The sequence below is a fragment of the Pan paniscus genome, chromosome 3 (genome assembly GCF_029289425.2).
Source record: "Pan paniscus chromosome 3, NHGRI_mPanPan1-v2.0_pri, whole genome shotgun sequence".
NCBI classification, from domain to species: domain Eukaryota; kingdom Metazoa; phylum Chordata; class Mammalia; order Primates; family Hominidae; genus Pan; species Pan paniscus.
In genome coordinates this window covers 2532984-2560896 of record NC_073252.2, presented here as the reverse complement: position 1 = coordinate 2560896, position 27913 = coordinate 2532984, and the positions used below count along the sequence as shown (strand labels likewise).

The 27913-nt window shown below is 42.0% G+C and overlaps 1 protein-coding gene across 3 annotated transcripts in view; it reads left to right on the top strand.

Moving 5' to 3' along the window:
* POLN (DNA polymerase nu) overlaps window positions 1-27913 on the top strand; it is a 171051-nt gene that overhangs the window by 14932 nt on the left and 128206 nt on the right. For all 3 annotated transcript variants that reach the window (XM_063603673.1, XM_055111138.2, XM_063603672.1), the window contains 2 exons: window positions 14130-14209; window positions 18824-19324. In XM_063603673.1, coding sequence (XP_063459743.1) covers window positions 14130-14209; window positions 18824-19324 — 581 coding nt within the window. The remainder of the gene's footprint in view (window positions 1-14129; window positions 14210-18823; window positions 19325-27913) is intronic.

Sequence of the window (27913 nt, the reverse complement as noted above, 5' to 3'; positions counted from 1 at the left end):
GCAGCGCTGACATTACAGTTTTATATAATGTGATCACATACATGCTGCTGCCTTTGGTGTGTTCTGTTGGTTAGAAGCTAATCAATAGTCCCCTTCACACTCAAAGCAGTTTGGGGTTATGTGAGGACATGATACCAAGAGGCAGGGATCATAGGGCCACCTTGGAGTCTTTCCACCACAGATTCTCACCAGTTTTATTCCTTCATCATATGAATCCAAATTAAAGTTGAATTGCTGGTGGATTATTGATGAGTGATGCTGGACCTAAAGTTTTAATTGACTCTGGATTCTTGTGAAATACTAAGCTGTTATGTCAAATTCTTCTAAGAAAAATATTGTAAATTAGCCTTTTATTTCCATGAGCCTATTTCATACCAAATAAATATGGAATTTCAACTCAGAAATTAATGGAAATAAACTACACATATTTACTTTTACAAACACTAAGTCACACCAAACTGTATTAAACCTGTGATACTTGTCATTTTGGGGTCTAATTTTCTTATCTGCTAGACTGAGGTGACTCAAGATACACATTCAGTAAAGATTGGACTGTTATATCTTCTTGAAACAAGTATAGATCTTTATTTAGAAACACTTTGTCATGAAAAACACTAAAAATGCAAAACTTAAATTAATGTGAGAGAACATCCATGTAACTACCACTTACACTGCCAACACCTCAGAATTTACTTCTCAATTAAAATCTCTCCCTGCTCAAATGTAACCATTAATTATCCTGCCTTTTATGGCAACCACTTCATAATCATGGGCATTTTAAATTATTCCAGATAACTTTTTGGCAGCGATTACTCATTTCTTACCACGTTGAATCCATCCTTGTTTTCTGAGGCACACAATTACACTACATGGCTCAGTCTTGTTGCAGTCAGGTTTGACCAAGTGGCCAGGTGCCTGTCAGTGAGTTGTGAGCTCAGCGGGTGCCATTTCCAAGGGAGGCTCCAAGACAGCCTGCCTGCTTCTCTGGCCTCTTTGCTTCCCATCGGTTGGAGCTGAAATGATTCTTCTCCAACCCTGCAAATGATAACAGTGTCCTAGAGGATTGTGGAACAACATGCTAGAAGGATCCTGGGCCCCTGAGTGACTTTAAAAAACAGCTATACCACCTACTGAGACCATTCACCTCAGAACATGAGAGAGAGATAAACTTACTTTTTTTTTTTTCGAGACAGATTCTTGCTCTGTCGCCCAGGCTGGAGTTCACAGGTCATTGCAGCCTGAACCTCCCAGGTTCAAGCAATCTTCCCACCTCAGCCTCCTGAGTAGCTGGGACTACAGGCACTTGCCACTGTGTCTGGCTAATTTTTTATTTTTGTGTGGAGACGAGGTCTTGCTATGTTGCCCAGGCTGGTCTCAAACTCCTGGGCTCACACGATTCTCCTGCCTCAGCCTCTCAAAGTGCTAGGATTACAGACATGAGCTACTGTGCCTGGCCTACTATTTTTTTTTAGTATTATAAATTTTTTCCACAACATTTTTGGGGAGTCTTTTTGTAATACATTAGGAAAAGTGTTTTTTTTTTTTTTTTAGAAAAAACAAACAAAAAACTAAAATCTGTAATTCCACACAATTTTCTTTTCTTTCTTTTTTTTGAGTTGGAGTCTTGCTCTGTCACCCAAGCTGGAGTACAGTGGTGCGATCTCGGCTCACTGCAACCTCCCCCTCCTGGGTTCAAGGGATTCTCCTGCCACAGCCTCCTGAGTAGCCAGTATTACAGGCGCCCACCACCATGCCTGGCTAATTTTTGTATTTTTAGTAGAGACGGGGTTTCGCCATGTTGGTTAGGTTGGTCTTAAACTCCTGACCTCAAGTGATCCACCCACCTCGGCTTCCCAAAGACATTTTTCTTAAATTTTTTTTTTACATATTTATATACATGCATACATACATCGTTTTAATATAAAATTGTGAGAAGGTTCAAGTTTTTTTTTGCTTGTCGAACCCTCTCCCTTATTGTTAACCCATGTTAACAACTTAGTATGTGCCTTTTATATTTTTGTTAATTTTTTTCTATGATTATAATTTATATGGTTGGACAGTCATGCGTTGCATAATGAATAATGTTTTGGTCAACGACAGACCGTATATATGTTGGTGGTCCCATAAGATTATAATGGAGCTGAAAAATTCCTGTCTCCTAGTGACATCATAGCTGTACTGTTATCATAGCACAATGCATTACATTTTTTTTTTTCCCAAGACAGAGTTTCACTCTTGTCACCCAGGCTGGAGTGCAGTGGTGCAATCTCGGCTCACTGCAACCTCCACCTCCCAGTTCAAGTGATTCTCCTGTCTCAGCCTCCTGAGTAGCTGGCATTACAGGTGCCCACCACCACGCCTGGCTAATTTTTGTATTTTTAGTAGAGGCAGGGTTTCACCATGTTGGCCAGGCTGATCTTGAACTCCTGACCTCAGGTGATCCTCCCACCTCGGCCTCCCAAAGTGCTGAGATTACAGGCATGAGCCACCGCACCCAGCCGCATTATGTTTTTGTTGTGATGCTGGCGTAAACAAACCTACTGCACTACCAGGTGTATAAAAGTATAGCACTCTGTATATAGTATATAGCTATGTCATACAGTCAACTTACACAAACCTAGATGGCATAGCCTACTACACTGTACTATACTATGTATAATTGTATATACGATTATATGTAGTACAGAGTACTTGAAAACAAATGACTGTGTTACTGGTTTATATATTTACGATACTATATATACTTTTTATCATTATTTTAGGGTATACTCCTTCTTATGAAAAAAAAGCTAATTGTAAAACAGCTCCAGGCAGGTCCTTCAGGAGGTATCCAGAAGAAGGTACTCTTATCATAGGAAGTGACAGCTCCATATGTATTAGTGCCTCTGCAGACCTTCCAGGGGGACAAGATACAGAAGTAGAAGACGGTGATACTGATGCTCTTTACCCTGTGTAGGCCTAGGCTAATGTGTGTGTGTGTCTTAGTTTTAAGCAATAAAGTTAAGAACATTTTTTAAAAAGTTAAATATCTTAATAGAGAAAAGGTTATGGAATCAAGATATGAAGAAAAAATATTTTTGTTCAGCTGTACAATGTGTTTTTGTCTTAAGGTAAATGTTATAAAAGAGTTCAAAAGTTTAAAAAATTTAAAAGTGTATAAAGTAAAAAACATTAAAGTACATTGAGGTTAATTTATTATTGAAGAAAGAAAATTTTTAAAAATAAATTTAGTGTGTCCTAAGTGTATAGTGTTTGTGAAGTCTACATTAGTGTACAGTAATGCACTAAGGTTTCACACTTACTCCCCACTCACTGATTCACCCAGAGCAACTGCCAAGTCCTGCAAGCTCCATTTATGGTAAGTGCCCTATATAAGTACCATTTTTTAATCTTTTATACTGTATTTTTACCTATGTTTAGATACACAAATACTTCCTGTTGTGTTATAGTTGCCTACAGTATTCAGTACAGTAACATGCTGTACAGCTTTGTAGCCTAGTACATGCTGTACAGGTTTGAGCTACAGGCTAGATCATACAGCTTAGGAGTGTAGTAAGCTATGCCATCTAGGTTTGTGTAAGTTCACTATATGACAGCAGTCCCCAACCTTTTGGCACCAGGGACTGGTTTCATGGAAGACAATTTTTCCACGGGATGGGGGTCGGGTGGATGCTTTCGGGATGAAACTGTTCCACCTAAGATCGTCAGGCAGTAGATTCTCATAAGGAGCTCGCAACCTATTCCTCGCCTGTGCAGTTCACAGTACAGTTCTTGCTCCTATGAGAATCTAATGCTGCTGCCTGTCTGACAGGAGGCGGAGCTCAGGTGGGAATGCTCACTCACCTGCTGCTCTCCTCCTGTGTGGCCTTGTTCCTAGCAGACTACAGACAGGTACTGGTCCTCACTTCAGGGGTTGGGGACCCTTGATCTATGATGTTTTCATAACAATGAAATCGCCTAATGATGCATTTCTCAGAACATATCCCTGCATGACTAATTATGGCTTGTATATATCTGTGCCAACCCAACCCCCCTCGTCAGGTGGCATTGGCTGAGGCATTTCTTGCAATGTATCACATTTCAGCTTCCCCAGGCTCCATTCTTCTGATCTCCAAGGCCACTCCTCAGTAAACTTTCTGCTGACAAATCTCAGTCTCAGGGAACCTGATCTGCTACAGTTGGTGGCAGGAGTGGTCTGAGAAAGTAGACATGTGATTTTGGAGTTTGGTCTCCCGCAGGTAAGCTGGCACTGATGACCTCATCACAAGTTGTGGGTGCAATACAAATGGTAGCAGTGGAGTTAAAACTTTGGCTCAAGCTGGGTTTGTCTGGCTTACTAGTGGGAGCAGCTGCACCAGCTGGGACAATACTGCACATCTGAGAAGTACAAGGCAGTTGAAGACAATGGAATTGGATGGCTGTGGCTGGGAATAATAGATCCTGTGGAAAAATACAAAAAAAAAAAAAAAGGCCGTGGGTGATGAGCAATTAAAGGCTAAACGTGAAAGCCAGAGGGCTTCCTGGGCAGCCTATAAAGTGACAGCCTGTAGCCGTAGACCCAAGACTTAGTCCTGATTGCTCCAGAGAAACTTGAATTTTCAGCCCTGGTGGTGTGCTAGGGGTTTTTGTTTTGTTTTGTTTTTGTTTTTTGGTGATACCTAGGCTGGAGGTCCGATCAGGCTCACTTTAACCGCCGCCTCCGGGCCTCAGGTGATTCTCCTGAGTAGCTGAGACTACAGGTGTGCATGCCCGGCTAGTTTTTTTGTTTGTTTGTTTGTTTTTTAAGTACACATGGGGTTTCGCCATGTTGCCCAGTCTGGTCTCGAATTCCTGGGCGTCTTGAGCCTACCAAAGTGCTGGGATTACAGGCATAAGCCACCTCCACCTGGCCAAGATTAAGGTCTTGATCTGAAGAAAGAGGGACCAGACCCTGAGATACAGGATGGGAACCTTTGGATTGGTATATTTAAATATTGATTGAAATACCACAGGGAGCCAAGAAAAAAAAAATCTTGAGTATCAGACCAGCTTGGGCAACATGGCGAAACCCGTGTGAATGCAAAATAACAGGCAGGTCTCAATTTAGAAAGTTTATTTTGCCTAGGTTAAGGACATGCCTATGACACAGCCTTAGGAAGTCCTGAGACGTGCCCAAGGTGGCTGGGGGTAGTTTGCTTTTAAACATTTTAGGAAGACATGAAACCTCAATATATGTAAGATGTAATTGGTTCGGTCTGTTAAGGCGGGACAACTCGAAGAGGGGGCTTCCAGGTTAGAATTACATAAGAGGGGCCAGGTGCGATAGCTCACCCCTGTAATCCTAGTATTTTGGGAGGCTGAGGCGGGTGGATCCTTGAGGTCAGGAGTTCAAGACCAGACTGGCCAACGTGGTGGAACCCTGTCTCTACTAAAAATCGAAAATTAGCCGAGCATGGTGGCAGGTGCCTGTAATCCCAGCTGCTCGGGAGGATGAGGAAGGAGAATCCCTTGAACCAGGAAGTGGAGGTTGCAGTGAGCCAAGATCGCACCACTGCACTCCAGCCTGAAGGATAGAATGAGACTCTGTTTCAAAAACAAACAAAAAGTAGGTAAGAGACAAAAGGTTGCATTCTTTTGAGTCCTTGATCAGCCTTCCACTGAATACACTTTTTAGTGAATCTGTATTTTTACATAAACAGTGGGGAGGGGAAGCAATCAGATCCCCATTTGTCTCAGGTGAACCTCAGAGGCATAGAATTTGACTTTCAGTAGAATGGGAGGCAGGTTTGCCCTAAGCAGTTCCCACCTTGACTTTTCCCTTTAGCTTAGTGACTTGGGATTCCCAAGATTTATTTTCCTTTCACAGTTATCTCTGCAAAAAATCAGTGGGGCATGATGGCACGTAATCCCAGCTATTTGGATGGCTGAGGAAGGGGGACTGTTGCTTGAGCTTGGGAGGTGGAGCTTTCAGGGAGCTGAGATTGTGCCACTGCACTCCAGCCTGGGTAACAGAGTGAGACCCTGTTTCAAAAATAATAATAATACATTTTATTTAAAAAATAAATCTTGAGTATCAGATACCTCTGAGACCTGCAGAAATGGCCCCACCCTGAGCGCTTCCCCCCACCTTTGCTGGAGAACAATGGAGAGCTTCTGTCTTGAAAAATAAGACATGCTCTGTCATTATTTAACAATACTTTAGGAAAAGTTTTTGGGATGGGGAGGGAGAAACAGAAAAAACAAACAAAGTTCATAATTCCCCAGATCTTTTTGTATAGTTATACACATGCATACGTATGTCATTTCATAAGAAATTGTGAAAAGATTCATAAATGTTTTGTTCAGGCTTTTTCTTTTTTGCTGCCCCCTCCTCCTCTCCTGGTCATTAAGTCACAAAATAACCCTGCCGAAAAGTACTGGGCCTGTTACAGTCCAGTCAGGGGACAGAAACCGTAGAGTAATTTGAACAGAGAATGTTTAAGGCATTACTAACTAGCAGGATTAGCTACCAGGAATAGCTTTAGAGAAAACTCTAAAGAATCCAGCAAGAGCAGACAGGGAGCAGCCTCCCCTGCTAGGGCTGAAGTGGGGTGCTGAAGGAAGGGACAAATTTAGCAGAGTCTCTCCCCTCAAGGCCGAGATTCAGACTGTCAGAGGTTGTGGATGTAGCCCACTGGGTGGCCAAGAAGTTGGCTGAAGTGTCAGTCAGTCTGGCAAGTGGGAACCCACCTATGGGGTATCACTAAACTCACTGAGAAGTTGGTAGGGGTGCCTGTGAAACTCAGTAGGAAGCTGCCCACAGGGATCGACTGAAACTTACTGGAGGGTTGGCTAGAATGTCTGCAGAAGTAGCTGGGAAGTGGGCAGTGGGGCTGCTCATGGGTGTCTAGTACACTGGTTAAGAGCTGCAGGAGCAAGAAGAAAGGAAAGCAAAGCAAAGCACAGCAGCCAGAGGCCTCTTCTCTGACAGCGTCCCTCTAGCACCCTCTGCTGACGGAGCTTAACATCGTGCCAGGTGGCAAAGGAGATGTATTTTCTGTAGGGCATGGGGTGCAACGAGGGGTGAATTTGTAGCTGAGAGGCGAATTTGTAGCTGGGAGGCAGTACGTTGATAACTGGCACAGGGGTGAAAGCGATTCTACTCCAAAGGAACTGCAGGACCTAACTGGCCATATACAAGCAGGCCTGGGAGAGTACCTATGGTGGGCTGGGTCTGAGGGTGCTGGATCAAGGCAGGTGGAACTAAGGTTGGATAAGGGAGAGTTTATTTATGCGGGATCACTTCAGAGACACTGGATTTGACAACCCGATGAAGATTCCAAGAGGTGGTGCCAACATACTGCTAGGATGACTTTTAGTTCCTTGTAGGAGAGGGTTCACACTAAGTGAAGGAGAAAGATTAGAACTGCCAGAGCAGATGGTAAAAGAAGGCATGAAAAGCCAGGAGAGGTGGACATGCTAGAATGGCCATATTGTGGAGGGCTGGGAAACTCAGCAGGTAACATTGTTCTGCAGAAGGGCGCTCTGGATGCTCTGTTTACCGAAGCAATAATGAAAGCTGATGAGGGAGTGGGGAGCATCGGCTTCACTGAGAATCTCAGTGGTGTCCGCTATAGACCAGGGCTGATAATAGGAGATGCCTCCTGATAACAGTCAGGGAGACAGGATCCTGACATAGAGGCCAGGTGGTGCTGCCTGTCAGAAGCAGGGTAGATACAGTTCCTTGTAAAGTGACTTCAGACCTGGAACCAACTGACTGAAGGAGAGGCCAGGTCCCCAGGAGGAAGGACTATGCAACACCATAGTGAGTGTATATGGCAGTTATTCCTCCTGTCTTTCCACCAGGGAAACCTGTGGCCATTTACTCTGGGAACTTATACAAGGGGGAAAGGGATACTGAAACATTCATATGATATTGATACCTGGAGACCTAAAGTATCATCATGGTTTCTCCGTCAGAGGCGCAAGGACTCAAGCAATAAATGGAACCTTGGCCCAGATTACACTATAATGGGAGGGCTCACTCCGAAGCCATTTTCCAAGTCCCCACATGTTATTTGGAATGAACAGACTGTTGGAAGAACCCTCAGGTACCGGCTCCTTGGCCTGAGGATGAGAGCTCTCATAGTGAGTAAGCTCAAGTGGACGACGCTGAAACTGCCTTCCCAGCAAAGATAGTGAATTAGTATAGCAATATGGCAACCTAGGAGAAATGGCAGAAGTTAGTGCCATCCTTAAACCCCTACAGGATTCAGGGCACAGGGTGGTCCCTGTCATATATTCATTTAATTCACCAGGTAGGTGCTCACAGAAGTCAGATCCTGGAGAATAACAATTGACACCGCAAATAGTTGTGACCAAGTTATAACCCTAATGACAGCTGGTGGGCTGGATGTGGCATATGCAATTAACAAGGCCTCAGGTATATGAAATGCAATTATTGATTTGGTGAACACGTTCTTTTCCATCCCTGCAGAAATATTCTCTCTGAATGGACAATATAAATTTGCACCTTGCCCCAGTGCTATGTTATCCCGCCACCCACTGTTTTGATGACATCATGCCAATCAGCATAAGCAAGAAATGGCAAGTTTGTTAGCTGTCTTGCTGTCCAAAACATGGGAGATAAGCACACAGATATTCTGGGGCCCACCACAACCATGAAGTTTTTGGAAGTTCAGTGGTCTGAGGTTAGGTAGGATATCCCCTTGCAAGTAAAGGACAAATTAGTGCTTTTTTTTTTTTTTTTTTTTTTTTTAAGGCAGTTTCACTCTTGTTGCCCAGGCTGGAGTGCAATGGCACAATCTCAGCTCACCACAACCTCCGCCTTCCAGGTTCAAGCGATTCTCCTGCCTCAGCCTCCCAAGTAGCTGGGATCACAGGGATGCGGCACCATGCCTGGCTAATTTTTTTTTTTTTTTTTTTTTGTATTTTTAGTAGAGACGGGCTTTCTCCATGTTGATCAGGCTGGTCTCGAACTCCTGACCTTAGGTGACCCACCTGCCTTGGCCTCCCAAAGTGCTGGGATTACAGGTATGAGCCACCGCGCCTGGCCACCTTTTTTTTTTTCCCCCAAGAGACTGGGTCTTACTGTGTTGCTAAGGCTGGCCTCAAACTCTTGGGGTCAAAGTGATCTGCTTCAGTCTCCCGAGTAGCTGGGACTACAAGTGCACACCTGGCTAAATTACTGCATCTTTAAGAATGAAGCATTAAGAATGAAGATGTTAACTGGTCGAGTCATCCTGCAACGTGGTTAATTAACCACATTAACCATTAAGAGTGAACCATAACACCTGATAGGCATCTCTGGGTTTAGGGAGTGGAGGCAGCATATTCCACATTGGGAATACTGCATAGGAAAGCATCCTGTAAGAGGCCTAGGCTGTGAAGCAAGTGGCTCAGCTACTTGACTTCCAACCCAACAGACCTTGTGATGTTAGAGGTATCTGTAGTGGGGAAAGATGCCATGTGAAGCTTAAGGCAAAGCCCCAACAGAAGAATCTCAATGCAGACTCCTAGAACTCTGGAGCAAGGCAATGCTATCTGCAGAAACGAATTATAAATTTTTCAAAAACAAAACTGTCATGCTACTGGGCCCTGGTAGAGATGGAGCGTGAGGCCATGGTGACATCAAGTGACAATGAGCCAGAACTGCCAGCATGAGCTGGTTCTGTCAGACCCACTGAGAGGTGGGCATGCAGCTGTCCATTGCAAGTTGAAAGTGGCTCATTTAGTACTAGGTACAAGCAGGCACAACCAAGCTTTTCGTGTGGCCCAGAACCCATGACATCATTGGTGCTGGCACTGGTACTTCTGACGGGGGCAGCCTTAAGACCAGCTGATGGAGGCAGGAAAAGTTAGAGCTTGGTTCATGGTGGGTGGGCTCTGAACAGCCTGATTTAGGCAGCCCTGGAAGACAGTGCTCAAGGGAAACCCAATGGGTAGAACGTTGGGTGATGCCCCTTGACTGTCTACTTTGTGTGGAAGGAGAAGTGGCCCCAGTGTTAACACATTTGGAACTCTTGGGCAGTGGTTAGTGGCTTGACAGGTTGCTCAGGTACCTGGAATGAGAAAGATTGGAAGATCAGGGAGTTCCTGGGGTAAGGCATGTGGAGGGATCTGTGGGAACAGTCATGAAGCACATCCCACCCAAGAACATTCACCATGGGGACACACCAAACCACCACATTAATAGGATGACTTGGCCAGTTGACATCTAGCCTCTGCCATCTGCTGCGCCCATGCTGGCACACTGGGCTCTCTCATGGAGTAATCATGGGGTGGGTAGATGCTGTGCATGGCCCATAGCATGGGGCTCCCCCTCACCAGAGCTGACCTAGCTATTTCTCTGCAGAACATCCAATCTTCCAGCAACAGAGACCAAACACTGAGTCCCCAGTTGCACCTTCCTTGGAGGGAAACAGTCATTTGACAACACTGAACCCCTTGTGCCCTAGAAGGTACAGTGATTCATCTTGGCCGGAACCAACACATGTTACGGGCATGGGTTTGCCTTTCCCATTCTCATGGATTCAGTCAGCTCCATCACCCAAGTTTCACAGAGTGTTTGATCCGCAGGATCCTGCGCTCAGCCAAGGAACTGCAGCAGTGGGCACATGAGAGTGGGTCTCACTGTCTCCCTCACAGCCACACACCAAGAAGCTGCCAGCCTGATGGAGCAGCAGGATGGTGTGTGGAAGGCACAGCTCACCTCGTGTGCAGCCTGGAGGTGACACCTGCGATGAAGCAGTCACCTCCAGGGTGCAGTCTGCACTGCAAATCACTAACCAGTATGTGGTGCAGTGTCCTTGGTTTGTGTAATAAATGGGTCTGGGAACCAAAAGGTGAAAGTCATCACTCCCAGTGACCCACTTAGAAATCTGTATTTCTCCCTCACACTCCTCTGGGTTCTTAAGGTTTAAAGGTCTTGACTCTCAAAGGGAAAACCTTTCCAGCAGGGGCACAGGAAGAATGCCATTTAATTTCCAGCTGTGGCTGCTGTCTGGTCATTTCGAGCTCCTTGTGCCAAGAGACTGGCTGGCAAGGAATGTAATTTCCATCTTCTGGGGTGGCTGACCGTGGGCGTCAGGTGGAGGTAGAGCTGTTACTACATAACTGGGGGAAGGGAAGCACCCAGGTGATGTGATTGGCCACCTCATGGTCCCCTGCCCAAATTTGATGGCAAATGCTGGGGCTATGGCTAGAGAAGGGCATGGTGGCCAGGGGCTTACCTCTCAGGGATGAGGGTTTGGGTTACCTGATCAGGTAAGCTAAGCCACCTAGAGCAGTAGAGGAGATAGGCAAGGGTGAGGAGACCCTAGCATGGGCAGTAGAGGAGGGAGATGAATGTTATTTGCAACCTTGAGGCCAGTTGCAGCAACAAGATGTAGTTCATCCCAGTACCTTTCTTTTATAAATTTCCCAAGGAAAAGGCCCACCAGAATCCTACAGGAGCTGCTCCCAGAACGTCCCTGAAGCAAGTGGCTATGAGCAGTGCAGTGTGGACTGTAGCAAGCACTGTGGTACCCATATGCCCCTTTAGTACTGAAGCACTGTCCCTGCTCCTGGGACAGCCCCTCCCTGATTGCCTGGCTGCAAAGAACTTCTTTGCCCAAGGGCCCACCCCTTCCCCAGGAGTGACTGGTCCAGTGACTAGTTTGTGCAGGGGTATAAAAGCCCAGCTGTCTTGACCCATTGGGAGACACATCTGCAGGACCATGCTCAGCCCAGGGCAGGCCTTTGAGTGACTGCATCTTAGCCATTGTCTTCTTTGGTTGGGTTCTGCTTCCTTCACTCTCCAATCACCTTTTCAAATGCAAACCTTCATCACAGAGGTGGTCTCCCAGGGTACCCGAGTGTTATGTGCGTAACATCTTCGTGTGCATAAGCGGGGAGATTTGGTCATTATTTTTAAAAATGAGGTCATCATCTTCAGTCAACCACTATAGCTGGAGTTATTTTTCCCCCTGCAATCTATGTTTTAACAAGGTCATTCTTTTTGGTGGCTATGTATTTCATGATGTGGATATTATGTAATTTATTCCTCAGTTTTCTTCTGATTGGTATCTACTTTATTTTCAGTCCTTTGCCATAATGAGCAATACTGCTATAAACATTTTGGTTTAAACCTGTTTACTGTTGCATATATTTCTGTGAAACAGCCAAGAGTGAGTTTATTTGGTTAGATGATGGATATTATTTCCTATCTGTTTTTGTTAAGGCAAGAGCACTCTGTCTCTCATATATATATGGCTGAGGTATATGTATATATATATGTATATATGTATATACATGTATATGTATATGTATATATGTATATACATGTATATGTATATGTATATATGTATATACATGTATATGTATATGTATATACATATATATGTATATGTATGTGTATATGTGTGTGTGTATATATATAAAACAGCACACATATCCTAAGTTAAGTTTAGGTCAAAATTTCACAAACCCAAACCCAGTTCAGGAAACATAACTAGCATTCCCAGAGGCCCATCTTGAGCTCCTTGTGGGTCACTTTCTCCACCCAACTCCCAAGAGTGATGTATGCATTATTAATTTTAATAAGTCTTGACAGTTTGCCTTCTAGAAAGAGTCTATTTACATTTTTACCAGCAATACATGAGACTACCTCTTCCCGTGTTTCCAGTTATAGTTAATTTGCATTTCCCTGAGTATTGTATTTGTTTCCTGTTTGGGTTTTCTGTTTTGTGTATTGCCTCTTCCTATTCTTTGCTCATTTTTCTGTTGAATTGTTTGTCTTATCTTGTAAATGTATGAGAACTTGTTGTATAATATAGCAGTTAACCCTTTGTCATTTTTTGTTCCAAATAGTTTTCCCAATGCATTTATTTTCTTTTTGATGTGGTGCTAGTTGTACCAGCCCTATTAATTAATCTATCCTTTTCTATTGAATTGAAATACTATCTTTGTTGTATATAAAGTCTTGGGATCAGTCTCTGGGTTGTCTGTTCTGTTCTAGAGGTCTTTTCTCCCTCTCTTTTTTAAGCTTACTTTTTTTTTTCCAGGACAGAGTCTTGCCCTGTAACCCAGGCTGGAGTGCAGTGGCGCAATCTCGGCTCACCGCAACCTCCACCTCCCGGGTTCAAGCAATTCTCCTGCCTCAGCCTCCCAAGTAGATGGGATTGCAGGTGCTCGCCACCACACCTGGCTAATTTTTGTATTTTTAGTAGAGGTGGGGTTTCACCATTTTGGCCAAGCTGGTCTCGAGCTCCTGACCTGAGGTGATCCACCCACCTCAGCCTCCCAAAGTGCTGGGATTACAGGCGTGAGTCACCACGCCCGGCCTAAGCTTACATTTCTTGTCTTTTCGTACTTTGAAATTATTTTATTAAATTAAAATATCCCTGTAGGGTCTCCAGTTGGAATTGCCTTAAATTTGAAAGAATTAAACATTTTGTGATCTGTATCCTAATGCTGTGTCTTTTCATTTGTACAGATCTTTTTTTATGCCATTTAATAAGATTTTACATTTTCATCATTGAGGGCCTTGTATCTTTTTTGTTATATTTATCCTAAGTATAATGTTTTTATATTGTAAGTGAAATATTTTCCCCTATTTGCATTTCAGGTTGTTATTGTTCCTGCAGAGGAAATGTATGTCACAGTGGTTAAGAGCACAGACTCCCAAATCATATTGCCTGGGATTGGATCCTGGTTCTGTCACTTACTGTTCAGCCCAGGCTTATTGAAATTAAATCAAAATCTAAATTAGAAGTTTGTTTTAATGATGTTTTACTGAACCTTCAATTGTTCCACTGCAGTATTCAGTCTAAGAATTTCCCCAAACCTTTAATCCTTTTAAGGTTTCTATAAATGTTGACCTTAGGTTTTTAGAGTCATGTATTCCAATGCAAATGTCAAATAATGATTTTTAATAAATGTTTTATGATTATATAGAGTTATCTTCAGTTAACTTGAAGGTACTTTACATAAATGTTTATTGCAATGGTACTAAGCATTTTACTTGTGAATTTTATTACATTGTTTTAAGTAAGTTAATAATGAATAAATAAGCATGATTATAGAGGTTATTTCAGTGTTTAGTTAACTGTGTGACTTAGATATCAATGTTTCTTTAATGCCCCATGTTTCTTTTTTGTTGTTTTTAAAAGCTATGGAAGTGATAAACAAGTCCAGTGTGAAGTATTCAGTACAACTTGAAGACAGGAAGAGTCCATCACCAGAAAAAAAGGTAAATCATTGCACATATGAGTAATTTTAAACAGATAACACTTATTTGTTCAATAGATACTTATTAAGTGTTCTACTATGTGCTAGGCACTGTAGATACCACACCTTAAAAAAAAAAAGAGGCGTTCTTGCTCTCCAAGAACTTATAGTTTAATTTGGATGCAGGGAGGGGCAAGTAAGTGCCATGAGAGAAGTTAGTTCAGAGTGCTCTGGGGACAATAGGAGGAACATCTAACTCAGTTTTTGTGCTATTTCATTTTGCCCTTCTGGGTGTTGAGGAGAAGAGTCAGGGATGTCTTTCTGAAGTATGAAAATTATATCTGAGTTGAGCTCTATTGGATAATTAGGAGTTGATCAACCTAGGCTGGATGCGGTGGCTCACACAGGTAATCCCAGCATGTTGGGAAGCTGAGCAGGGTGGACCACTTGAGGCCAGGAATTTGAGACCAGCTTGGGCAACATAAGGAGACCCTGTCTCTACAAAAAATAATACAAAAAAAAAATTAACTGGGCATGGTGGCATGCTCCTGTAGTCCCAGCTACTCAGGAGGCTGAGGCTGGAGGATCACTTGAGCCAAGGATTTTGAGGCTGCAGTGAGCTGTGATTGCACCACAACACTCCAGCCTGGGCAACAGAGCAAGACTGTGTCTAAAAAATAGAAATAAAAAATAAAAAGATCCCCACCTTTAAGGGAGTAGGGGCAAAACATTGAGAAAATTTTCAGATAAGGGAAGAAAGCTTGGAACTTTGGGTCGTGGAAATAATAGAATTTCGGAAAGGCAGGGCTATAACATTCACAATGGGTGAGTTATGTGGTATGGGCTAGAGAGGTCGTATCACCAAAGACCTTGTGTATGAAAGTGGTGCGGGCAACATAGTGGTTAAGAGAATGGACTTTGGAGTAAACTACCTGTGTTCAAGTCCCAACCTAATTAAATTTAAACCTAAATGCCCTATAGTAAAGTGAGATAATAGGACCTGTCTCTTGGGTTGATGGGATGATTATTTGCCCCTGGGTTCATAGGATGATTATCTGCCCTTGGAGTGGAGGGAAGAGGCATCTTCCACAGAGAAGGGACTCCTCTCTTCTTCCCTCTGTAAATGAATGGAAATTGTATCTCTCAGTGGTGAACAGACTGTGCTCCTTGGATCCCGAAGGCAGGGGTCTGCAAACTTTTTGCTCCCTTTCTCTCAAAAGAATTTTGTTGTTTTTGTTTGTTTGTTTGTTCGAGACAGGCCTTCACTCTGTCGCCCAGGGTGGAGTGCAGTGGTGTGATCACAGCTCACTGCAATCTCTACCTCCACCTCTGCAACCATGCCCAGCTAATTAATTGAGTCCTGGACTCAAGTGATCCTCCCAACTCAGCCTCCCAAGTAGCTGAGACTGCAGGCACACACCATCATTGCCCAGCTAATTTTTGTATTTTTGGTGGAGACAGGGTTTCACCATGTTGCCCGGGCTGGTCTCAAACTCCTGGGCTCAAGCGATCCTCCCACCTCAGCCTCCCAAAGTGCTGGGATTACAGATATGAGCCCCCATACCTGGACTTCTCAAACTATATGTACTGCCTGACATATTTTAAAGTTGAAATTTAAAATCTTTATCACAAATTTAAAAAATTGCAAAGGTACATGATTTCTGCTCTATTGTTAATATTGACATTTTTACTGTTACGTTACCATTTAAAATATATTCACGAAAATTAAATATGCACTTTGACAACTTGATATCCACAATCCTCTCATTATTATTATTATTATTATTATTATTATTATTATTATTATTTGGAGACGGAGTCTCGCTCTGTCACCTGCACTGGAGTGCAGTGGTGTGATCTCGGCTCACCGCAACCTCCGCCTCCTGGGTTAAGCGATTCTCCTGCCTCAGCCTCTGAGTAGCTGGGATTACAGGTGCCCACCACCACACCTGGCTAATTTTTGTATTTTTAATAGAGATGGGGTTTCACCATGTTGGCCAGGCTGGTCTCGAACTCCTGACCTCCGGTGATCTGCCCGCCTCAGCCCCCCAAAATGTTGGGATTAAAGGCATGAGCCACCATGCCTGGACTATTTTATTTATTTATTTATTTATTTATTTATTTATTTATTTATTATTTTTTGAGATGGAGTCTCACTCTGTCACCAAGGCGGGAGTGCAGTGGCGCGATCTTGGCTCACTGCAACCTCCGTTTAAGCGATTCTCCTGCCTCAGCCTCCCAAGCAGCTGGGTTTACAGGTGCATGCCATCATGCCTGGCTAATTTTTTAATTTTTAGTACAGACAGGTTTTCACCATATTGGCCAGGCTGGTCTTGAACTCCTGACCTTGTGATCCATCTGCCTGGGCCTCCCAAAGTAGTGGGATTACAGGCGTGAGCCACCATGCCCGGCCTCTTTTTATTTTTATTATTATTATTATTTTGAGACTTTCTCACTCTGTCGCACAGGCTGAAGTGCAGTGTGGTGTGACCACGGCTCACTGTAACCTTGACCTCCTGTGCTCAGGTGATCCTCCCACCTCAGCCTCCTGAGTAGCTGGGACCGTAGGCACATGACACCATGCCCAGCTAATTTTTGTATTCTTTGTAAAAAGACAGGGTTTTGCTATTTTGCCCAGGCTGGTCTTGAACTCCTGGGCTCAAGCAGTCCTCCTGCCTCAGCCTCCCAAAGTGCCAGGATTACAGGTGTGAGCCACTGTGCCCAGCCCACAATCATCCCCTTAAAACAGACAGAGCAAGATCTTCAACAGTTTGAAATTTTATATTTTTCTTTTTCTCCTTGAATTCCTTTTCTTGTTTACTTCTCCATGGAATTTTTAATGTAATTTTATGCTTGAAAGCCTACTCTTGGAAACCATATATTTCTCTGCAATAAAAATACAAGTATAAATTTAAAATTGTTGTAACATGTGACCAAGTGTTAAAACATTTTCTTTCAAAATTATTTTAAAGGTAATGTTAATATAGTTATTCAAAGCCATATATATATATACATATGTGTATATATATATATACATATGTATATATATACATACATATGTATATATATACATATATATACATATATATATACATATATACATATATATACATATATATATACATATATACATATATATATATATATAAAGTAAATTTGAAAATAAGCCTTGGCTGGGTACGTTGGCTCACGCCTGTAATCCCAGCACTTTGGGAGGCCAAGGCGGGCAGATTGCTTGAGTCCAGGAGTTTGAGACCCGCCTGGGGAACATGGTGAAACCCCATCTCTACTAAAAATAGAAAAATTCGCTGGGTATGGTGGTGAACCCCTGTAGTCACAGCTACGTGGGAGGCTGAGGTGGGAGGATTACTTGAGCCGGGGACATGGAGGTTGCAGTGAGCTGAGATTGTGCCACTGCACTTCAGCCTGGGCAACAGAGCAAGACCCTGTCTCAAAAAAAAAAAAAAAAAAAGGAAAAGAAAAGAAACCTTAAAAATAAAGTGTTATCGTAAATAAGTCCTATAATGAAATGGATAGGATTGCTTTCCCCACCTTGATTAGTTTGTGGATCTATGAATGCATATTGCACATGGATGGAATGAGAGAACTGCTATTGAGCTGGGTTTAATTTTTTTTTTTTTCCCGAGACAGAGTCTTGCTCTGTCGCCAAAGCTGGAGTGCAGTGGCATGATCTCAGCTCACTGCAACCTGCACCTTCCGGGTTCAAGCGATTCTCTGCCTCAGCCTCCTGAGTAGCTGGGATTACAGGCATGCTCCACCATGCCCAACTAATTTTTGTGTTCTTAGTAGAGACGAGGTTTCTCCATGTTGGCCAGGATGGTCTCGAACTCTTGACCTTGTGATCTGCCAGCCTCAGCCTCCCAAAGTATTGGGATTACAGGTGTGAGCCACTGCACCTGGCCCAAAAACATTTTTTCAGTAGATAGATTAACATATTGTTAAATAGTTTTGGTGATTTCATTTTCTCTACAAATGGCTTTTACTTGGAAGTTGTAAATTATTAATCTTCTCTCTTATGCACATATGCAACATAATCCTATCCATGACATGTCTCATTACATGCATTGATCCCCAGAACAGGGGCCAGTTGGAGGCTTTTGAGCTTTTTTTTCGAGACAGAGTTTCACTCTTGTCACCCAAGCTGGAGTGCAATGGTGCAATCCCAGCTCACTTCAGCCTTCACCTCCTGGATTCAAGTGGTTCTCCTGCCTCAGCCTCCCGAGTAGCTGGAATTACAAGCGCCCGCCACCATGCCCAGCTAATTTTTGTATTTTTAGTAGAGACGAAGTTTCACCATGTTGGCCAGACTCATCTCGAGTTCCTGACCTCAAGTGATCCACCCACCTCGGCCTCCCAAAGTGCTGGGATTACAGGCGTGAGCCACCACGCCTGGCTGGTTTTTGAGCTCTTGATCCAGATATGCATGCCTACCTTCGTTGAGAAAAATCACTGCTCTAGAAGACACTATATGGTTTCCTTAGAAGGTTTGATCATAGGTAATATGAAGATTGTGTCTCCATATTAGCTTAGACAAGTTTTTACCAGAAATTAGTTTAGTTTATAGATCTGTCTTATGAGTCCATATTCTAATGAAATATTTTCCATTTTTCTGTAGGATCTTAAGTCTTTAAGAAGTCAGACATCAAGAGGTTCCGCCAAGCTCTCTCCTCAGTCCTTCAGTGTCAGGCTCACAGATCAGCTGTCTACTGACCAAAAACAGAAGAGCATCAGCTCATTGACTCTTTCAAGTTGTTTAATTCCACAGTATAATCAACAGGCTTCAGTTCTACAGAAAAAGGGGCATAAAAGAAAGCATTTCCTAATGGAGAATATAAATAATGAAAATAAAGAAAGCATTAATCTTAAAAGAAAACATATTACATGTAATAATTTGTCAGAGAAAACAAGTAAACAAATGGCTTTGGAAGAAGATACTGATGAGGCCGAAGGCTACCTAAATTCTGGGAACTCAGGAGCATTGAAAAAACATTTTTGTGATATTAGGCATTTGGATGATTGGGCAAAAAGCCAGCTGATTGAAATGCTCAAACAGGCAGCAGCCCTGGTGATAACTGTGATGTATACTGATGGTTCCACCCAGCTAGGAGCTGACCAGGTTAGTAAACAGTGATGTTTTTATTTGCTGTCTTGACACCATAAAAGAAGCCCATTTTCTTAGTGTCTGATTTTGATAGGAGAGCTAGAAACAAGATTTTAAGGCTTTCCCTCCCCTCCAGTGGTAAGTGATTGACAATGTATGCTCCCATCAGTTTCTTAGGAAACTGTAAAACTGTTTTCCAGAGTGGGTGTACCATTTTACCTTCCACCAGCAGTGTACTAGGGTTTCAAATTCTCCACCTCCTTGTCAACACATGTTGTTGTCTGTTTTTTTAGCCATTCCAGTGATTCTGAAGTGGTATTTCATAGTGGTTTTAAATTGTATTTCCCTATTATCTAGTGACATTGAGGATCTTTTCATGTGCTTATTGGCCATTCATATATCTTCTTTGATGAAATGTCTGTTCACATTTTTTGCCCATTTTAAAATTTGGTTATTTGTGTTTTATTCTGGATCTTTATATATTCTGATACAAGTCTCTTATAAGATATATTATTTATACTTCTCCCAATTTCTGTCATATTTAAAAAAAAATTTATTGAGGGTGTCTTTTGAAGCACAAAAAATTTTTTAATTTGATCTCTATTGATTTTTTAAAAAACCTTTCCTTTTCCTTTTCCTTTTCCTTTTCCTTTCCTTTCCTTTCCTCTACTTTCCTGCACCCATCACTCAAGCAGTATACACTGCACACAATTTGTAGTATTTTATCCCTCACCCCCTTCCCACCCTTTCCTCCTGAGTCCCCAAAGTCCACTGTGTCATTCTTATGCCTTTGCATCCTCATAGCTTAGCTCCCACCTATAAGTAAGAACATACAATGTTTCATTTTCCATTCCTGAGTTACTTCACTTAGAATAGTGGTCTCCAATCTCATCCAGGTCACTGTGAATGCCATTAATTCATTCACTTTTATGGCTGAGTAGTATTCCATCATATGTATATACCACAGTTTCTTTATTCACTCCTTGATTGATGGACAGTTGGGTTGGTTCCACGTTTTTGCAATTGCAAATTGTGCTGCTATAACCATGCATGTGCAAGTATCCTTTTCGTATAATGACTTCTTTTCCTCTGGGTAGATACCCAGTAGTGGGATTGCTGGATCAAATGGTACTTCTACTTTTAGTTCTTTAAGGAATTTCCACACTGTTTGCCATAGTGATTGTACTAGTTTACATTCCCACCAGAAGTATAGAAGTGTTCCCTGTTCACTGCATCCATGTCAATATCTATTATTTTTTGACTTTTTGATTATGGCCATTCTTGCAGGAGTAAGATGGTATTACATTGTGGTTTTGATTTGCATTTCCATGATCATTAGTGATGGTGAGCATTTTTTCATATATTCATTGGCCAGTTGTATATCTTCTGTGGAGAATTGTCTATTCATGTCCTTAGCCCACTTTTTGATGGGATTGTTTGCTTTTTTCTTGCTAATTTGTTTGAGTCATTGTAGATTCTGGATGTTAGTCCTTTGTCAGATGTATGGATTGTGAAAATTTTCTCCCACCCTGTGGGTTGTCTGTTTACTCTGCTGACTATTCCCTTTGCTATGCAAAAGCTTTTTAGTTTAATTAAGCCCCAGCTATTTATCTTTGCTTTTATTACATTTGCTTTTGGGTTCTTGGTCATGAAATCCTTGCCTAAGCCAATTCCTGGAAGGGTTTTTCCAATGTTATCTTCTAGAATTTTTATAGTTTCAGGTATTAAATTTTAAGTCCTTGATCCATCTTAAGCTGATGTTTGTATAAGGTGAGAGATGAGGATCCAGTTTCATTTTACACGTGGCTTGCCAATTATCTCAGCACCATTTGTTGAATAGGGTGTCCTTTCCCCACTTTACGTTTTTGTTTGCTTTGTCAAAGATCAGTTGGTTGTAAGTATTTGGGTTTATTTCTGGTTTCTCTATTTGGTTCAATTGGTCTATGTGCCTATTTTTATACCAGTACCATGCTGTTTTGGTAACAATGGCCTTATAGTATAGTTTGAAATCAGGTACTGTGATGCCTCCAGATTTGCTCTTTTTGCTTAGTCTTGCTTTGGCTATGTGGGCTTTTTTGTTGTTGTTGCTCCGTATGAATTTTAGGATTTTTTTTTTTTTTTTTTTTTTTTGAGACAGAGTCTCGCTCTGTCGCCCAAGCTGGAGTGCAGTGGCACAATCTCAGCTCACTGCAACCTCTGCCTCCTGGGTTCAAGTGATTCTTCTGCCTCAGCGTCCCAAGTAGCTGGGACTTGGGAGGTGCGTGCCACCACACCCAGCTAATTTTTGTATTTTTAGCAGAGACGAGGTTTCACCATATTGACCAGGCTGGTCTCGAACTCCTGACCTTGTGATCCACCCGCCTTGGCCTCCCAAAGTGCTGGGATTACAGGTGTCAGCCACCATGCCTGGCCTAGGATTGGTTTTTATAGTTCTGTGAAGAATGATGGTGGTATTTTGACGGGAATTGCATTGAATTTGTAGATTGCTTTTGGCAGTATGGTCATTTTCACAATATTGATTCTACCCTTCCATGAGCATGGGATGTGCTTCCATTTGTTTGTGTCATCTGTGATTTCTTTCAGCAGTGTTTTGGAGTTTTCCATGCAGAGGTCTTTCACCTCCTTGGTTAGGTATATTCCTAAGTATTTTATTTTTTTGCAGCTATTGTAAAAGGGGTTGAGTTCTTGATTTGATTCTCAGCTTAGTCACTGTTAGTGTATAGAAGAGCTACTGATTTGTGTACCTTAATTTTGTATCCAGAAACTTGGCTGAATTCTTTCATCAGTTCTAGGAGCTTTCTGGAGGAATCTTTAGGGTTTTCTAGGTAAACAATCATATAATCAGCAAATAGTGACAGTTGACTTCCTCTTTATCGATTCGGATGCTTTTTATTTCTTTCTTTTGTCTGATTGCTCTGGCTAGGACTTCCAATACTATATTGAAAGGGAGTCGTGAGAATGGGCATCCTTGTCTTGTTCCAGTTCTCAGGGTGAGTGCTTTCAACTTTTCTCCATTCAGTATTATGTTGGCTGTGGGTTTATAATAGATGGCTTTATTACATTAAGATATGTCCCTTGCATGCCAATTGTGCTGAGAGTTTTAATAATAAAGCAATGCTGGATTTTGTTGAATGCTTTTTCTGTATCTATTGAGGTGATCATGTGATTTTTGTTTTTAATTCTGTTTATGTGGTGTATCACATTTATTGACTTGCGTATGTTAGACCAACCCTGCATCCCTGGTATGAAACCCACTTGATCATGGTGGATTGTCTTTTTGATATGTTGTTGGATTTGGTTAGCTAGTATTTTGTTAAGGACTTTTGCATCTATGTTCATCAGAGATATTGGTCTGTAGTTTTCTCTTTTGGTGGTATCCTTTCCTGGTATTGGTATTAGGGTGATACTGACTTCACAGAATGATTTAGTGAAGATTCCCTCTTTCTCTAGCTTGTGGAATAGTGTCAATAGGATCAGTACTGATTCTTCTTTGAATGTCTGGTAGAATTCTGCTGTGAATCTGTCTGGTCTTGGACTTTTTTTATTGGTAATTTTTTTGTTACCATTTCAATCTCACTGCTTGTTATTGGTTTGTTCAGGACATCTAATTCTTCCTGATTTAAATTAGAAAGGTTGTATCTTTCCAGGAACTTATCCATATCCTCTAGGTTTTCGAGTTTATGTGTGTAAAGTTGTTCATAGTAGCCTTGAGTGATCTTTTCATTTTTGTGGTATCAGTTGTTATATCTCCCATTTTGTTTCTAATTGAGCTTATTTGGATTTTTTCTCTTATTTTCTTGGTTAATCTTGGTAATGGTCTATCAATTTTATTTATCTTTTCAAAGAACCAGCCTTTTGTTTCATTTATCTTTTTTTTTTTTTTTTTTTTTTGTGATAGAGTTTTGCTCTTGTTACCAAGGCTGGAGTGCAGTGGCGCGATCTCAGCTCACTGCAACCTCCGCCTCCCGGGCTCAAGTGATTCTCCTGTCTCAGCCTCCCAAGTAGCTGGGATTACAGGCATGTGCCACCACACCTGGCTAATTTTTTGTATTTAGTAGAGATGGGGTTTCACCATATTGGTCAGACTGGCCTCGAACTCCTGACCTCAGGTGATCCACCCTCCTCTGCCACCCAAAGTGCTGGGATTACAGGCGTGAGCCACTGTGCCTGGCATTTGCTTCATTTATCGTTTGTATTTTGTTTGTTTGTTTCAATATCATTGAGTTCTGCTCTGATCGTGGTCATTTCCTTTCTTCTGCTGGGTTTGGGTTTGGTTTGTTCTTGTTTCTCTAGTTCCTTGAGGTGTGACCTTAGATTGTGCTCTTTCAGACTTTTTGATGTAGGTGTTTAGGGCTATGAACTGTCCTCTTAGTACTGCCTTTGCTGTATCCCAGAGGTTTTTATAGGTTGTGTCACTATTGTTCAGTTTGAATTTTTTTTTTTTTTTTTTTTTTTTTGTAGACAGAGTCTTGCTATGTCACCCAGGCTGGAGTGCAGTGGTACAATCTTGGGTCACTGCAACCTCTGCCTCCCAGGTTCAAGCAATTCTCCTGTCTCAGCTTCCTAAGTAGCTGGGACTATAGGAGCAAGCCACCACACCTGGCTAATTTTTGTATTTTTAGTAGAGATGGAATTTCACCATGTTGGCCAGGATGGTCTCGATCTCCTGACCTTGTGATCCACCTGCTTCAGCTTCCCAAAGTGCTGGGATTACAGGCGTGAACCACCGCGCCCGGCCCAGTTTGAAGAATTGTTTAATTTCCATCTTGATTTCATTTTTGAGCCAATGATCATTCAGGAGCAGGTTATTTAATTTCCTTGTATTTGTATGGTTTTGAAGGTTCCTTTTGGAGTTGATTTACAGTTTTATTCCACTGTGGTCTGAGAGAGTGCTTGATATAAGTTCAATTTTCTTAAATTTATTGAGGCTCATTTTGTGGCCTATCATATGGTCTATCTTGGAGAAAGTTCCATGCACTGATGAATAGAATGTATATTCTGTGGTTGTTGAGTAGAATGCTCTGTAAATATATGTTAAGTCCATTTGTTCCAGGGTACAGTTTAAATCCATTGTTTCTTTGTTGACTGTCTGTCTTGATGACCTGTCTGGTGCTGTCAGTGGAGTATTGAAGTCCCCCATTATTACTGCGTTGCTGTGTATCTCATTTCTTAGGTCTATTAATTGTTTTAGAAATTTGGGCGCTCCAGTGTTAGGTGCATATATATTTAAGATTGTGATATTTTCCTGTTGGACAAGGCCTTTTGTTATTATATGATCTTACTGTTTGTCTTTTTTTTTTTTTTTTTTTTTTTTTTTTTAGACAGAGTCTTGCTGTGTCACCCCAGCTGGAGTGCAGTGCTACAATCTTGGATCACTGCAATGTCTGCCTCCCAGGTTCAAGCAATTCTCCTGTCTCAGCCTCCCAAGTAGCTGGGACTATAGGAGCAAGCCACCACGCCTGACTAATTTTTGTATTTTTAGTAGAGACAGAGTTTCATCATGTTGGCCAGGCTGGTCTTGAACTCCTGACCTCAAGTGATCTGCCCGTGTGGGCCTCCCAGAGTGCTGGGATTACAGGCATGAGTCTGGTCTCCTCTTTGTCTTTTTAAACTGCTGTTGCTTTAAAGTTTGTTTGTCTGATATAAGAATAGCTACTCTTGCTTGCTTTTGGTCTCCCTTTGCATGGAATGTCTTTTTCCACTCTTACCTTAAGTGTATGTGAGTCCTTATGTGTTAGGTGAGTCTCTTGAAGGCAGCAGATGGTTGGTTGGTGAATTCTTATCCATTCTGCAATTCTGTATCTTTTAAGTGGAGCATTTAGGCCATTTACATTCAACGTTAGTATTGAGATGTGAGGTACCATTCCATTCATTGTACTATTTGTTGCCTGTATACGTTGTTTTTTTTTGTTTTGTTTTGTTTTTTTTAATTGTATTTTTGCTTTATAGGGCCTGTGAAATGTATGCTTTAAAGAGATTCTGTTTTGATGTGTTTCCAGGATTTGTTTCAAGGTTTAGAACTCCTTTTAACAGTTGTTGTAGTGCTGGCCTGGTAGTGGCGAATTCTCTCAGCATTTGTTTGTCTGAAAAGGACTGTATCCTTCCTTCATTTATGAAGCTTAGTTTCGTTGGATACAATTGTTTTGTTTAAGGAGGCTGAAGATAGGGCCCCAGTCCCTTCTAGCTTGGAGGGTTTCTGCTGTTAATCTGATAGGTTTTCCTTTATAGGTTACCTGGTGCTTTTGCCTCATAGCTCTTAAGATTCTTTCCTTTGTCTTAACTTTAGATAAACTGATGACAATGTGCCTAGGCAATGATCTTTTTGCAATGAATTTCCCAGGTGTTCTTTGAGCTTCTTGTATTTGGATGTCTAGGTCTCTAGCGAGGCCAGGGAAGTTTTCCTTGATTATTCCCCCAAATATGTTTTCCAAATTTTTTAGATTTCTCTTCTTCCTCAGGAATGCCAATTATTCTTAGGTTTGGTTGTTTAACATAATCCGAGACTTCTTGGAGGCTTTGTTCATGTTTTCTTTTTCTTTTTTCTTTGTCTTTGTTGGATTGGGTTAATTTGAAAACCTTGTCTTTGAGCTCTGAAGTTCTTTCTTCTGCTTGTTTGATTCTAATGCTGAGATTTTCCAGAGCATTTTGCATTTCTATAAGTGCATCTATTGTTTCCTGAAGTTTTGATTTTTTTTTATATATGCCATCTATATCTATTTCATTGAAAATTTCTCCCCTCGTTTTTTTTTTTTTTTTTTTTTTTGGAGTGGTAGGGGGACAGAGTCTCACTCTGTCACCCAGGCTGGAGTGCAGTGGCATGATTTGGGCTCACTGTAACCTCCACCTCCCGGGTTCAGGCGATTCTCCTGCCTCAGCCTCTTGAGTAACTGGGACTACAGGCATGTGCCACCATGCCCGGCTAATTTTTTGTATTTTTAGTAGAGATGGAGTTTCACCATGTTAGCCAGGATGGTCTCAATCTCCCGACCTCGTGATCTGCCTGCCTTGGCCTCCCAAAGTGCTGGGATTACAGGCGTGAGCCACAGTGCCCGGCCTCCCCTCATTTCTTGTATCATTTTTTTCACTTCCTTAAACTGGGCTTTGCCTTTCTCTGGTGCCTCCCTGATTAACTTAATAACTAACCTTCTGAATTCTTTTTCAGGTAAATCAGGGATTTCTTCTTGGTTTGGATCCATTGCTGGTGAGCTAGTATGATTTTTTGGGCATGCTAAAGAACCTTGTTTTGTCATATTACCAGAGTTGGTTTTCTGGTTCCTTCTCATTTGGGTAGGCTCTGTCAGAGGGAAGGTCTAGGACTCAAGGCTGTTGTTCAGATTCTTTTATCCCATGGGGTGTTCCCTTGATGTAGTCCTCTCCCCATTTTCCTAGGGATGTGGCTTCCTGAGAGCTGAGCTGTAATGATTGTTATCTGTCTTCTGGATCTAGCCACCCAGCAAGTCTACCAGGCTCCAAGCTGTCCTGGGGCTTGTCTGCACAGAGTCCTGTGATGTGAACCATCTGTGGGTCTTTCGGTTGTGGATACCAACACAGTATTTGGGGTGTCTCCTGGGAGCAGGAGCAATCTGCTTCCTTCAAAGGATCTGTGGGTTCTTTCTGCTTTCCTGATTTATTCTTGTAGTCATTCTAGAGCAAAAGTTCACGATGCAAGCCTCCACACTCTGCTCTGTCTGTCCCAGTGGGAGCTGCAATCTAGTCCTGCCTCCCATCTGCCATGATCTCCTAATTCTCTCTGATTATTGGCGCTTTATAGTAAGTTTTGAAATCAAGAAGAGTGAGTCCTCCAACTTTGTCTTTTTCAAGATTCTTTTGGGTATTGTGCTTCCTTTGCTTGTCAGTTTTAGGATCAGTTTGTCAATTTGTGCAAAAATCCAGCTGGAATTTTGATATAAATTGTGTTAAATCTGTAGATTAATTTTGCAAGTCTTGCCATCTTAATATAATAGTATTGAGTTTTCTGATCCATAAACATGGAGTATCTCCATTTATTTAAAACTTTAATTTCCTGTAGGAATGTTTTATAGTTTTCAGTGTAGTATGCAAGTCTTGCTTTACCTTTCATTTTTTTAAAGGCATTTTGCTGGTTAAAGAATGTAAGTTGATAGTTTATTTTCTTCCAGTAGTTTCATAATATTACTCAACTGTTGGCTGGGTGTGGTGGCTCACGCCTGTAATCCTAGCACTTTGGGAGAGCAAGGTGGGCGGATTGGCTGAGCTCAGGAGTTCGAGACCAGCCTGGGCAACACAGTGAAACCCCGTCTCTACTAAAATACAAAAAAAATTAGCTGGGCGTGGCAGTGTGTGACTGTAGTCCCAGCTACTCTGGAGGCTGAGTCAGGAGAATTGCTTGAACCTGGGAGGTGGAGGTTGTGGTGAGCTGAGATTGCGCCACTGCACTCCAGCCTGGGCGACAGAGCAAGACTCCATCTCTAAAAAAAATAAAATAAAAGTATATATATATACCATCTTCTGAGTTGCTTTATTTCCCACAAAGAAATCTGCTGTCATCCTTATCTTTGTTTCTATCTATGTAATGTGTTCTCTCGCCACCCACCCCCTTTTATCACTGGTTTTAAGCAAATGATG